At 34.5% G+C, this 15235-nt stretch overlaps 1 protein-coding gene and 1 long non-coding RNA gene across 13 annotated transcripts in view; one reads left to right on the forward strand and one right to left on the reverse strand.

Annotated features, from left to right (window-relative positions):
- LCORL (ligand dependent nuclear receptor corepressor like) overlaps positions 1 to 15235 on the forward strand; it is a 167173-nt gene that overhangs the window by 96552 nt on the left and 55386 nt on the right. For 11 of the 12 annotated variants that reach the window (XR_006217071.1, XM_042984869.1, XM_042984862.1 and 8 more), the window contains one exon: positions 13836 to 14087. Coding sequence is in view for 11 of the 12 variants with exons in the window: in XM_042984869.1 (XP_042840803.1) it covers positions 13836 to 14087 (252 nt within the window). In the remaining variant the exon portion in view is untranslated. Of the gene's footprint in view, positions 1 to 13835; positions 14088 to 15235 lie in introns of those variants that run through there. The other variant, XM_042984872.1, reaches the window with a different exon arrangement.
- LOC122238111 overlaps positions 1 to 15235 on the reverse strand; it is a 68917-nt gene that overhangs the window by 6729 nt on the left and 46953 nt on the right. The gene's annotated exons all lie outside the window — the stretch shown is intronic.

Genomic DNA, 15235 nt, shown 5'->3' on the forward strand with positions numbered 1-15235 from the left:
TAAATGAGGGAAGAAAAAGAACAGTCCTGTGTTATTAGAGGTATCTGAGAATTCATGATTCAAATATATAATCCATATATGTATAGTACTTATTAGCTTTGCCTACTGTAAGATTCTAGAAGCAGTGACACCACAAGTAGCAGTGACCACACTTAACATCCAGACCTTGATGTCTAAATAGCACTCTCTACCACAAAAAGGAAAAATTAGTATATTTGCAATATTGGTTGATTCTAAGTCAGAGACAGGAAAAGTAGAAAGTGGACATGGAGTATCTTCTTTTATGCCAAACACCAAGTCCCCACAAATAAGTGATACATCAAAAGGATACAGGACCAACTTGAAGGGGTTTCCTTTGGCTAAATTTGGAACTGGTTGTACATTAAAATGAATAGTGATGGCATGGATGATAACATTGGAGAACAGGAAACAATCCATGAGTCCATACTGGTAAAAACAAACAAAACAAAAGATAAGGGTCACAGAAGAGAAGACACTTTTTAAAAATAATGCTACATAAAAGAGAATGAATAATGGAATTACAAAATTATCATTTTGCAATCACTTAGTGTAACAATTGATTCTGGCAGGAATCATCAATTGATGCTAAAACAATTGAATATAGAATGTTGGGAAACAGAATAGTCACATTAAAGTATTACTCCACAGATTGCTAATTACAAAGGAGAAAAGGTAACTTCACAATGGAGAGATTTGTTGGATATCACCAAGCAAGACATCAATGACATCACTGATATGGGGACCAAATGATAAAATAACACCAAGCAGGAATATCACCTATGATATTATTCCTGTAAAAAAAAAAAAAAAAAGATTAATCTGAATCTAAATTGTGAGGAATGTAACCCAGATTGTGGAACGTGTTATAAACTAAATGGCATGAAAGTAACAACAACAACAACAACAACAACAACAACAACAACAGCAACAACAACAACAAGGCAGGAGAAAAGACTGGGGACACATGATAGTCAAATAGAACATGTAGTTCTTTTTTTTTTTTTTTTAAGTCTTATTTATTTATTTATTGAGAGCCAGCGAGTGCATGTGTGAGTAGAGAAGGGGTAGAAAGAGAGGGAGAGAGAGAATTCCAAGCAGGAGTCGGATGCTCACCTGACCAAGCCACCCAGCCTCCCCTAGAACATGAAGTTCTTGATTGCATACTGAAATCAGGAAGAAAAAAGGCTATAAAGGACGTAATTTGGAAAGCTGAGGGCATTACACTTTGTTAAATTTATTGAAAGGGATAAAGCATTATAGTTATGTATCGTAGTGTTCTTTATTACTCAAGTATTTCATATTAAGTATTCATAATATCTTCAAATGCTTCTCCCCTAAATAACCTGTGCATATGTAAATCAAATGATTAAAAAAAATGTCAACAGTTGTTGAATTTATAGAGGTAAAATTTTGTGGAAGTACATTGTAACTTTTCTGTAGATTGAAATGTTTAGAAGAAAAAAATTGGGAAAAAATAAAAAGCAAGGGCAAAAACTGTGTACCATAAATGATTCCATAGGACTTTGCTTCCCTTTTAACTATATCATTATTTGCACTGATATGATACTTGTCATTAAATGATATCAGTATATGTCAGTTCTATAAGTGCTAAATCGGTGTTAACTGTTGTTAATATAGCTATCAAAATGAAGAGAAGGGAAATGGAGATGGGGAAAGCATACAAAAATGCCACCATCCTGGCCTTTAAAAATTTTTTTTGGATTAGTGACATATTTTCCACATTCATGATCTCATAATTGAGACAACACAATCAATATTCTTAGATTGCTTTCAAGAGCAGCTATTCCTCTTAGGTAAATAATGCTACCTATCAGTGTGTGATAAACAAAGGTGTGAATACAAGGAAGTTAAAATCTTTAGGTCCCCAGTGATTCACGTCTCTCTCTATTTGCAAAATATACTCATCTTTGCCCAAGACCTCCAAAAATCTTACCGTTACTACCATATTATCTCGTGATCTGATTTAGTTCCAGGTGCAAGCAGGGTTCTTTGGGTATAGCTCTTTAAGTACAGTGCTTCAAATGTAGTTCCTCTTGTTCTTTAGACCTTTAAGGGGCACCTGGGTGGCTCAGTTGGTTAAGCGACCGACTTCAGCTCAGGTCATCTTGAGGTTCATGGTTTCGATCCCCAAGTTGGGCTTTGTCCTGACAGCTCAGAGCCTGGAGCCTACTTCAGATTCTTTGTGTCTCTCTCTCTGCCCCTCCACCCACTCGTGGTCTCTCTCTCCAAAAAATGAATAAACAATTTTTTTAAAAAGTGGAGTTTTTTTTTTTGTTTTTAAGTAAAAAGGCAAGTTACCTGCCCACACACACCCAACAAACAGTGGTGGGACAGGCATAGGATAACTGTTGTAAACACTCTTCAGAATTGGGGAAATGGGGCGCACATGGAGGTCACTATTCATAGCAATTCTGAAATCCAGCTGGGCAAAAGTTGGAACTTGTTTTGATCTTAAGGCCTAAGAATGATTCTTTATGACTTGGATCTGTCATGTTCCACTTTCTGAGTTATTCCTTTCTGTTTTTTTTTTAATTGAGATATAATCCACATATTATAAAATTAACTATTTTAAAAGTATACAATTTAGTGGGTTTTAGTGTACTCATTCACTGAGTTTTGCAACCATCACTGCTATCCGATTCCTGAACATTTCATCATCCTAAACCCCTTAACAGATTAACACTCTCTCATCCTTTTCCTACCTTCCCTCAGGCTCTGGCAACCACTAAACATACTCTCTGTCTCAATAGATTGGTCTGTTTTAGACATTTCATATGAATAGAATCATACCATGTACAGCCTTCATTTAGCATAATGTTTTCAAGGTTCATCCTTATAATAGGTATCAGTTCTTCATTCCTTTTTATGATTGAATAATACTCTGTTGTATGGATACGTGCATTCACCAGTTGATGTTCATTTGGGTTGTTTCCACTTCTTGGCTATTACAAATAATGCTACCATGAACATTCATGCACTTGTTTTTGGTTAGACATATGTTTTCACTTTCCTTGGGTATATACCTTGAAGTGGAATTTGCTGGATCATAATGGTAATTATTTGTTTACATTTTTGAAGAACTGCCAGTGTGTTTTCTGAAATGGCTACACCATTTTGCAGTCTCACCAGCAGTGTTTGAGGGTTCAGATTTCTTAATATCCTCATGAGCACTTTATCCTTTTGGGTGTGAAATGAAATCTCATTGTGGTTTTGACTTGCATTTTTTTCCCTCATGGGAAATGATGTTAAGCATCTTTTTCATGTACTTATTGGCCATTAGTAATATCTTCTTTGGAGAACTATCTACTCAAATCATTTGCCATTTTTTATTTGGGCATTTTTTTTATTGCTGATTTGTAGGAGTTCGTTATATGCTGTGGACACTGGATTCTTATCAGACATGATTTATAAATATTTACGCCCATTGAGTGGACTGTCCTTTCACTTCACAAAGGTAGTGTCCTTTGAAGCACAAAAGTTTTTAATATTGATCAAGTCTAGTGTATTTTTTTCTTTTGTTGCTTATGCTTTTGGTGTCATGCATAAGGAATCGGTGCCTTAATCCAAGGTTTTGAAGTTTTACACATATATTTTCTTCTAAGATTTTTAAGGTTCTAGCTCCCCTATTTAGGTCTTTGATCCATTTTCAGTTAATTACTATAAAGGGTATGAGGTAGAGATCAAACTTCATTTTGTATGTAAATATCCAGTTGTCCCAGTACCGTTTGTTGAAAAGACTTCTTTCCCCCATTGAATTGTCTTGATACTCTTATCAAAAATAAATTGACTGTAGATGTAAGGGTTTATTTTGGAGCTCATTTCTACTCCATTCATCTATATGTCTAACCTTATACTAGTAATACCTTGTCTTGATTATTGCACTTTATAGTAATTTTCAAAATCAGGAAGTGCTAATCTTTCAATTTAGTTCTTTTTTTTCAAGATGTTTTGGCTATTCTGGATTCCTTGCATTTCCTTATGCATTTTAGATCAACCTGCCAATTTCTGCAAAAATGCCATCTGGGATTTTGGTAGAGATTGTATTGAATCTCTTTGTGGGGTGTTACCATATTAACAATATTACATCTTCCAGTCATGAACATAGGATGAATTTCTATTTACTTAGGCTGTCTTTGAGTTTCATCATTTTTTTTTGGTTTGTTTTTATTTATTTTATTTTTTAATGTTTATTTATTTATTTCTTTTTTTAGTGTTTAATTTTTTTTAATATGAAATTTATTGTCAAATTGGTTTCCATACAACATCCAGTGCTCATGCCAACAGGTGCAGGTGCCTTCCTCAGTGCCCATCACCCACCCTCCCCTCCCTCCCACCCCCCATCAACCCTCAGTTTGTTCTCAGTTCTTTTTTTTTTTGACAATAAATTTCATATATTAAAAAAATAAAAATAAAAAAAGACTTTAAAAAAGAAAAAAAATAAAAGTGTGTTTCATCATTTTTAGCATACAAAACTTCCACTTCTTTGTTAACTTACTCCTCTGAGTATTTTATTCTTTGTTCCTGTTGTAAATGGAATCACTTTCTTACTTATTTCATTTTGGAAATGTTTAATGCCATTGTATAGGAGTAAAATTAATTTTTGTTTATTTATATGATTTCTTGTTGTCTTGCTGAACTTAATTATTATCTCTAAAATTGTGTGTGTGTGGATTCCTTAGAAATTTATCTATATAAGATTTTATTATGAATCACTTTGTTGCATACCTGAAACTAATATAACACTGTATGTTAACTATAGAATTAAAATAACATTTAAAAATTTTTTTTTTAAGTTTTTTTATTTATTTTTGAGACAGAGAGAGGCAGAGCATGAATGGGGGAGGGGCAGAGAGAGAGGGAGACACAGAATCGGAAGCAGGCTCCAGGCTCTGAGCCATCAGCCCAGAACCCGACGCGGGGCTCAAACTCACGGACCGCAAGATCGTGACCTGAGCTGAAGTCAGCCGCTTAACCAACTGAGCCACCCAGGCGCCCCTAAAATAACATTTTTAAAAAAGATTGTTATGTACAGAGTTTTACTTCTACTTTTCCAATCTAAATGTCTTTTATTTATTTTTCTTACCTAATTGCCTTGGTTGGAACCTCTAGTATATGAATGAAAGTGAATAGTGAGTAGTGTATGAATAAAAGTGGTGAAAATATATATCCTTGTCTTGTGTCTTGTTCCTGATCTTAGAGGGAAAGCTTTTGATATTTCACCATTAAATATGATGTTACCTGTGATTTTTCATAGGTGCCCTTTCTTAAATTGAGGTAGTTTTCTTCTGTTCCTAGCTTGTTTAGTGTTTTGTATATGAATGGTTACTGGATTTTGTCAAGTGCTTTTCTACATCTATGGAGATTATTTGGCTTTTGTCCTTTATTAATGTTATATTACAGTGACTAATTGGTTTTTATATGTTGAATTGACCTTGCATTCTTGGGATAAATTCTTGGTATATAGTTCTTTTTTATGTATTGCTGGATTCTGTTTGCTAGTATTTCATTTAGGATTTTTGTGTCTCTTCATAATGGATAGTTTTTATTTGGCTTGGTAGTTTTCTTTTCTTGTGATATCCTTGTCTAGTTTGATATTAGGTTAATGTTGCTGTCACAGAATGAGTTGGGAAGTGTTCCTTCCTCTTCCCTTTTTTAAAATTTGTGAAGCATTTGTGTTAATTTTTTTTTTTTAATGTCTAATAGAATTCACCAGTAAAATCTGTCTGTCCCTGGGCTATTCTTTGTGGCAAGTTTTTTAATTATTCACTGGTTTTTTTTATTTATTACAGATCTATTTAGATTTTCTTTTACATCTTTGAGTCAGTTTGGTAGTGTGTGCCTTTATAGGAAATTAGTCATTTTGTCTAGGATATCTAGGTTTTTTTTCTTTTTTTAAATTTTACTTTTATTACTGTGTAGCTAACATAGTGTTATATTAGTTTAGAATATCTACTTTGTTGATGTATGATTTTTAATGGTATTTTCTGATTCTCTTTTATGTTTCTTTAAGGTTAATGGTGATGTCTCCTCCTTTATTCCTGATTTTAACAACTTAAATCTTCTCTTTTTTTTTCTTTCTTGGTCAGTCTAGCGACAGGTTTATAAATTTGTTGATCTTTTCAAAGAACCAACCTTTGGTTTCAGTGATCTTCTGTGTTGTTTTTCTGTTCTTTTTTTTTCTGCTCTGACCTTTTATTTATTTCCTTCTTTTTGTTTGCTTTGAGTTTAGTTTTCAATTCATTTACTCTCAAGGCAGGTTAGGCTAATGGGTTTTTGGTATGAATTTCTTTAAAAATATGTTTTTTTACAGCTATAAATTGCCCTCCAAGCACTGCTTTAGCTGCATCTCATACTGTTTGGTATGTTGTATTTTCCTTTTCATTCAAATTTCAGTATATTCTAATATCTTTTGTGACCCAATATTTTACTCATTTGGTGTTTAGGAATATGTTTTTTTTAATTTTCATATTTTGTGAATTTCCCAAATTTCCTTTTGTTACTTGTTTCTTTTTCATTTCTTTGATGTTGGAGAACAGACTTTTTAAGTTTTTAATCTTTTTGTTTTGTGGCCTAACATATGGTCTATCTTGGAGAATTTCTACCTGCATTTGACACAAATATATATTCTGCTGTTTTGGGAATGGAGTGCTCCATATATGTTTGTTAGATCTAGTTGATTTATAGTGTTGTTGAAGTCTTCTATTAGTTGATCTATTTTCTGGTTTTTCTATCCATTATTAAAAGTGTTTTATTGAAGTTTCCAACTGTTAGTATTGAATATTTTATGTCTCCCTTTAATTGTTATGTCTTCATGTATTTTTGGACTCTATTGTTAGGTACATATATGTTTATAATTATTATAACTTCTCAATAGATTGAACCTTTATCATTATAAAGTGACCTCCATTTTTATGGACAATATTTGTCATAGAATAGATTTTTCCTGGTATCAGTAGAACCACACCAGTTTTCTTTTGGTTACTGTTTGCATAATGGGATGTTTTCCCCCCCGTCCTGTTTCTTTCAGAATTTTTCCATCTTTGAATTTAAAGTCTCTCTTTTGGAGCACCTGGGTGGCTCAGTTAGTTGAGTGTCCAACTCTTGATTTTGGCTGGGGTCATGATCCCAGGGTCGTGGAATCGAGCCCCACATTGGGCTCCACACTGAGCATGAAGGCTGCTTAAGATTCTCTATTTCTCTCTCTCTCTCTCTCTGCCCCTCTCCCCTGCTCACTTGCTCTCTTAAAAAAAAAAAAAAAAAAAAAAAAAAAAAAGTCTGTTTTGACCGCATATAGTTGGGTTATTCTTTTTAATACATTTTGCCAGTCTCTGCTTTTCCATTTATCTTTAAAGTAATTACTGATGAGGTAGGATTTACATCTGTCGTTTGCTATTTGTTTTCAATCTGTCTTATTTCTTTTTGTTTTCTCTGTTTCCATTATTACTTTCTTTTGTGTTCAATAGATATTTAATTCCTTTGTTGTGTATTTTACTATATTTTTTCAGGTATTTTCTTAAATGGTTGTCTGAGGATTACAGTTAGCATCCTAATAGACAATAGTTCAGATTAATACCAATTTAATTTCAGTAGTATATAAAAAATATGATCCTATATGTCTCCATTTCATTTCCCCTTCTCTGTGCTGCTTTTGTTCTCCATGTTACATCTTCATACATTGTCCACTGAGAGATATTTGCAATTATTGCTTTAGCAGTTACATTCTAAATTAGATAGGAAAAACAGAACCAAAAAATATATTTATGCTGTATTTTTACCTATATAGTTACTGTACTGATGCTTATTATTTCTTTGTGGGGATTTGAGTTACTGTCCAGTGTCCTTTTATTAGGTCAGGTCTGCTTGCAGCAAGTTTTCTGTTTTTGTTTATCTGAGAATGTCTAAATTTCTCCTGTGTCTCTAAAGGATACTTTTGCAGAATATGGAATTCTTAGTTGACAGTCTTTTCTTTCAGTTCCTTGAGTAGGTCATCTCACTGCCTTCTGGCCTTCATCGTTTCTGGTGTGATATTGGCACTTAATCTCATTGAGGATCTTGTATGTGATGAATTGAGGTTTTTTTCCTTGGTACTTTCAGGACTTGCTCTTTGGTTTCTGACCACTTGATTAAGTTGTTTTTAAATGTAGCTTTCTTTGAGTTTACCCTACTTGGTGTTTGTTGAGCTTCTTGGATATGTAGATACGGTTTTTCATCAAATCTGAGACGTTGTTAGCCATCGTTTCTTCCACTATTCTTTGTGCCTCTTTCTCTCCTCTCCTTCTAGGACTACCATTTGTAATGTTGGTATATTTGATAGTATTCCATAGGTCTCTGAGACTCTTACTTATTTTTCTTTTTTTCCTTCCTCCTTCCCTCCTTTACCCTCCCCCTCCCCTCACCTACCTACCACCCGTCTGTCCATCATTCCTTTTTTCCTTCTTTGCTTCCTTCCCACTCTTCCTACCTTCTTTTCTCTCTCTCAGAATGGCTTATTATCAATGGGCTTTCTCTCTCTCCTCAGAATGGGTAATATCAATGAGCCTATCTTCAAATTCATTGATTCTTTTTTCTGCCAGTTCAGATCTGTTGTTGTATCCAACCTAGTGAATTTTGCATTTTATTTTATTTTATTTTTAATGTTTTATTTATTTTTGAGAGAGGAAGAGTGCAAATGGGGGAGGGACAGAGAGAGAGAGGGAAACAGAAGATCCAAAGTGGGCTCTGTGCTGACAGCAGCAAGCCTGATGTGAGGCTCAAACTCACAAACTGCGAGATCATGAACTGAGCCGAAGTCAGATCTTTAACTGACTGAGCCACCCAGGCACCCCGAATTTTGCATTTTAATTAGTGTACTTTTCAATAATTTCTAGTTGGTTCTTTTTAAAAACTGTGTTTTTATTTGCTGAGATATCCTCCTGATACTTTCCTTTATTCCTTTATACATGGTTTCCTTTAGTTTTTTTAATATATTGAAAATGTCTGATTTTAAGTTTTTGTCTAGTAATTTCAATATCTGGGCTTCCTCAGAGACATTTTCTGTTGGTTGTTTTCTTCCTGTGTGTATGGGCCATATTTCCTTGTTTTGTTTGTTTTGTTTTTTATTTGTTTTTTTGCATTTCTTATAATGTTTTGTTTAAAAAACTGGATATTTTAAATACTACAGTTTGGCACTGGTAGAAATCAGATTATTCTCCACCTCAGGGTTCGTTGTTGCTATATGTTGTTGTTTGTTTGTTTAATAACTTTTCTGATCTATTCTATGAAGTCATTAAAGTCAGTATTCTTTGTATTGTGTGGCTGTAACATCTCTGCTTGGTTAGCTTAGTGGTCAGCTGATGGTTGGACAGGGATCGCTTTAAATATCTAGAACCATAACATTGTTTGTCTTTGCCTGGGAACAGGCTACCTCAGAAGTAGGAAGGGAGAGTAGGAATAGAGCAACTGAAAACATTCTTACTATTCTTACCAAGATCTAGCCAATATTCTTGAATAGACACTTCCTGCAAAGATTTGGTTAATTCCAGAGTTCTTTTGTTTAAAGGAATGACGCACCCCACTCACAAAAAAATTAAAATTAAAAATTCACATGAGTCCCACAACATTAAGAGAGTCAAATCGGGAGAAAAGCCACCCTTTTGAAGCCGTGTTCCTGGCTATTCCCCCGATTTGGTCTTTGCTCAACCTTTTTTCATTTTAGCCTCATTTGCTGTATGTATGTATGTATGTATGTATGTGTGTGTGTGTGTGTGTGTATTGTGTGTGTCACACACACAATACACACACACACACACACACACACACACTGAAAAATTTCAAAATAATCAAGACCTGGTTTCTTTTTGTTTAACAATACTCCCTTTAGTATAGCTCTCCTCTTACATTTTATATAATTACTAAGAGACCAGAGGGCATCTCAACACTTTCCTTAGGAGTTTCCCTAGATAGATCACCTAATTTATTGCTTACATTTTCTACTTTCCAGATTACTGTAAACAATAGTGTTCTAGAACTTTCTGCCACTACAAAATAAGTATATTCTTTCCTCTACTTTCCAATAACATTTACATCATTGTCCTACAAATCCTCACTGTACACACCTTATCAAAGACCATGAAGCTCCTATTAGCAACTTCTTCCGTACTGTTCAATTTACAATGTTAGTTCTCCCCAAAGCCCACTGCCTGGTTCTAAAGCCAAACATGCCTTTTTCTTACAGCAATATCTCAAGTAAGACATACAAAAATTTGTTTTATTTATTTTTGCCATTTATCCCCAAAATTTGGCAGTTTAAAATAGCAAACATTTATTATCTCACATTTTCTCTGAGCTGGGACCCTCAGAGCAGCATAGCTGGATGTTTCCAGTGTGGTTTCTCACTTGGCTGTAATCAAAGGGTCAGCTAGGGTTCCAGTCATCTGGGATTTGATTGATCTAGAGTATCTTCTTCCAAGTTCATTCATTGGTTGTTTGCAGGAGACCAGTTCCTCTCCATGTGAGTCTCTCTGTAGAGCTTCTAACAGTATGGTCTCCTCTGGAGTGAGTAATAAGAGAGATTGAAGGACAGAATAGGGGATGGGGAGTGAGGGTGTGGGGAGACAGGAAACACTAACATTCAAGAGTTACTTGATACTTTATTCTTTTATAACTTAATCTTGGAAGCGACATGCTTCTTTAGTATGCTCTTGATCACCCACACCACAGCTGATGTAACATGGAAGAGAGTACACAACAGAATGAAACCAGGAGTTGGAATCATTGAGGAAGCATCTTGAAACTGGCTATTACAAAGAGCTTGTTAAACTTTGAATTAGTTAAATTTGAAAAGTGAGGAGACACGGTAAAAAAGTTGTTTTTGTCTTCTTGGGGCAATAGACACTATTTCCATGTGGCAGCATTCTCTCTTCTAGCCAAATATTACTTGCCTGACCTTTAAAAACATTATGATTCCTGGTCTGTATCTCTAGTTAACTCATTTGCTTGTGCACATAATCTGAAAGGCTCAGTGGCTAATCAGCAGCGTTTTCTTGGTCTCTTTGTCTTTCTCTTTTTTAATTAATTAAACATACACGTATTCCCCAATACAAAGGTCAAAACTGAGTATGTGAAAAGAATAGGCAGCATTATGTATTCTGCTTTAAACTTAGCTATAAACTCAACCCTAAATTGTAGCCCTAGGGAGATGACATGAATCCAGATATATTTCTGTTCTTTTTTTGGTAAATTTAATTATTTTTAAATTTATAAGTTGACATTATTCAATAAATTGTAGGATAGTTAAACAAAATACCTAGAAGTAAATCCAGTATCTCCTTTTCTCACATATTACAAAGCAAAATTAGGCTTGAAAAAAGATGGAAAAGAATGTTCACAGAAGCCTTCAACAATTCCTGTAGGTAATAATCAAGAAATGATACATACTGGGAATCCCTATGTATACAACATGAAAATTTCTTGTTTTAGTGAATCACGTCATTTAAGGTACATGTGCTAATATCGCCTATTCTGGACCAAAAAGTATTTACATGTACTTAGAAATTAGGTCCTTTCTATTTTTCTATTAGTTAATAATTTTATGCTAACCTAGTTAATATTTTTACTTATTTGGCAGTTTGTGACTTAAATAAAATACAACTGCTCAGTCTGCATCTTAATAGCTAATGTTTACTAGACTGTTAAAATGTGCCAAGTACAGGAATTCAGTATTTTATCTCCAATCCTGTGTAACTTTAAAATATCCTGTGAGCAAGCTCTATTATGATTTCTAAGATTCTGTTATCATTTCCATTTTTATGAACAGAGAAACTAAAACATAGAGGGGTATGTGATTACCCTGAGCTCATAAACATGGCTAAGATTGCAATCTATAGCTAAGCCTTTCCCCCCCCCCAGTACCTAAAAACAGTAGTGCCTCTCTTCCCTATTGGGTTCTAAATGAATAAATGTGAAGGCTAAAATGTTATTTTTTTATAGATCCACAGTTCCTTCTCTCAGATGTTTTTTTGAGAATTTAATTTTTTTGTTTTGAAAGAGGTAATGTAACCAGGATGTTTATTATGTAACATCTCCAGCAGGTCCAAAACAGTACCCTGTGATCAAATATATTGATACTTCTGGGGGACTATAAATAGATTCATTTCAGCCTAGATCACATTTTGCTATCACATTTGGTAGTGGTCATGGTAGAGACAGTTTGTTGCTTCTCCTCACCTCCAAATAGTACATGTTTTCAAACCATTTCGCACTTAAAAAATTTTTTTATCTATGTTTTTATTTTAGAGAGAGCATACACAAGCTGGCAAGAGAGCTTGTTGGGGGGTGGAGAGAGAGAGAGACAGACAGAGACAGAGAATGAGAGAGAGAGAGAATCCTAAGCAGGCTCCACACTCAGCATGGGGCCTGATGCAGGGTTCAATCCCACGACCCTGGGATCATGATCTGAACTGAAATCAAGAGTCAGACACTCAACCAGCTGAGCCACCCAGGCAAACTGCCGCCCTTATATTTTAGAGTCATGGATCTATAACAGTAGATGTTTTGGGGAACTTGTCTTCAAATCTCTTAGACATGTGCTTCAGCTAATACTGAACCCCAAAACTAAAGAGACTTAATCCTTCAGTCTCAGACAGCCCTGGATCAAGGCATGCCTATTCAAATAACACTAATCTGCCTGGGTAAGAGTTAAGGTATTTAAGGAGCAAAGGCTTAGTATCTCAAGGTTCAATTCTAAGAGGAAGAAGTATGCAGCCTAATCACATCTGCATAGTTAATCCTTTCCAATTTACCAATAGGTCTACCTCTGAAGGAGCAGAATAAATGAAAGGATTGGAGGCCAGAAGCACGTGTGTAGAAAAACCACCACTACCTAGTCTCCCCAATACCAAAACTCCTTATCACTATACTGTGTTTACAAGTAGTCTGTCCTTATTCCACACCTCTTATATAAATCATTCAATTGTTTTACCTCTTGTACAAGTTCAACCAGAATTGTCTATCATTGCTGACCTTCATTATAGTTATAGCAGATCAACATGTTTTGAGGTCAAGAATTAAGACCCTCAATAATGGTATTGCCGTTTTTATAGGAGAGTCTTAATAGATACATGCTGAAATATTTAGGAGTGAAACGTCATAATTCTACAATTTGCTTTCAGTGGTTCTGCAAACAAACAAAAAAGTTTAAAAACTAAGTATGGTCGAATACTAACAATTCTTGAATCTTGGTAGAAGCCGCCTGTGTCACTGTAGAGTTCTTTACCTTTTCTTTATGATTGGAATTTCTCAGTGTAGGTTGAGGAAAGAAAAATTTTTGATGACCTTCAGGTTATTCTATATAGGATTCTATATAGAATACACATTTGATAGAATTGAAAATTTTAATGGTAATAGTTATAAGAATTTAGATGTTTTGTTTAATAGTTAATGCATGCACTTATTTGTATATTAAGTTAGAAATTGCCTAGTTACAATTTATGTTCACATTGTGTTTTAATATCTAGTAGAATACCTTTGAATTAAAACTGAAAATAAGCTGTTTTGCTTCTCTAATTCTTTGTCTGTATTTTAGTTTGGAACCAAAAGTGTTTGTTTTTAAGAAATGATTAAATATGCCAAGTTTTGGGTTGATGTAATACTAATTAAATCTACAAGGTTTCTGTTGCTAAGTCCTAGAAACCATTAGCCATTGTGGACTGAACTAAAAGACTTCTGAAACCATTAATTTTTAATAAAAATAAATTTAAGTGTTGGTATTTTGCATTTCTCCTTTTTAATGCTTATCATATTTATTTCTTCCCTAGATCTTCCTCAGAACTGTGATCCTAACATTCCCTTAGTTGCTCAGGAATTAATGAAAAAGATGATACGTCAGTTTGCAATTGAGTATATTTCAAAAAGCGGTAAAATTCAAGAAAATAGAAATGGTTCAATTGGACCAAGTCTAATATGTAAAAGTATCCAAATGAATCAAGCAGAAAACTCCCTTCAGGAAGAGCAGGAAGGCCCCTTAGACCTCACTGTGAATCGAATGCAAGAACAAAACACTCAGCAAGGTAAGACTGTGTGTGTGTGTATGTGTGTGTGTGTGTGTGTGTGTGTGTGTGTGTTTATGTGTGTGTGTGTAAAACATAATGCTTTGTTTTAGTATTATTTAATATATATAAACCTTATATTCATAAAGAAATATATTTTAGAAGTAATATGTGTAATTGGCCTATGTGATATGAACTAGAGAGAAGTGCTGAATTTTATATTCATTTGACTTTGTTTATTATATGAGAGGAAATTTGAGTTGCTCTTTGTCTCTTTTCATAATAAAGTATATGGTAAGACTATCATTTGTATTCTTTATTTATTTAATTTAAAAAAAGTTTTTTAATTTTATTTTTTTTTGAGAGAGCAAGTGAGCAGGGGAGGGTCAGAGAGAGAGAAAGAGAGGGAGAGGGAGAGAGGGAGGGAGAGAGAGAAAGAGAGAGAGAGAGAGCTCTAAGAAAGAGAGGGAGAGGGAGAAGGGAGGGAGAGAGGGAGAGGGAGAGAGAGAGAGAGAGAGGGAGAGAGAGAGAGAATCCCAAGCAGGCTCTTCACTGTCAGAGCGGAGCCCAATGCGAGGCTTGAACTCACGACTATGAGATCATGACCTGAGCCGAAACCAAGAGTCGGATGCTTAACCAACTGAGCCACCCAGGCATCCCATAAAAACATATTTTTAAAATGTACAGCTGAGAATATTAATTAAGCACTTGCTGTTCAGTTTTTTATACTTAAGTGAAAAATAAAAATGAATTGATTTTTCATCAATTAGTTATAATGTAACTGGGAAAGAGAAAAGTAAATATATGTGATAAATATAATATAATCACACAGTTAACTATATAGAGATACATTTTTCATAGGAGTCCTGAATGATGAAAGGTATGTTGGACTTATCTAATACTTAATTGAAGGAAGAGTGATGATTCACAGAGGAAAGGAAGGAAGGGCCTTCTAAATGCTTGTGGCAGTTGCCAAATAAGCGTTTGCCTGGAGAAGAGAGAACAAGTATCTTTTGTTAACACAAGTTAGGGATCGTGTTGTCAATCCTTGAAGACAGGAAAATATCAGCATTAAGTTTGATCACAGAAGGCAGTGTGTTTTGGAGTTCTAAAGAAGAGTACCTAGTCAATGTTTAAAAAGATAGTCTTTTCATTATATGAGACAGATT

The sequence above is a fragment of the Panthera tigris genome, chromosome B1, assembly GCF_018350195.1.
Source record: "Panthera tigris isolate Pti1 chromosome B1, P.tigris_Pti1_mat1.1, whole genome shotgun sequence".
Classification (NCBI taxonomy): domain Eukaryota; kingdom Metazoa; phylum Chordata; class Mammalia; order Carnivora; family Felidae; genus Panthera; species Panthera tigris.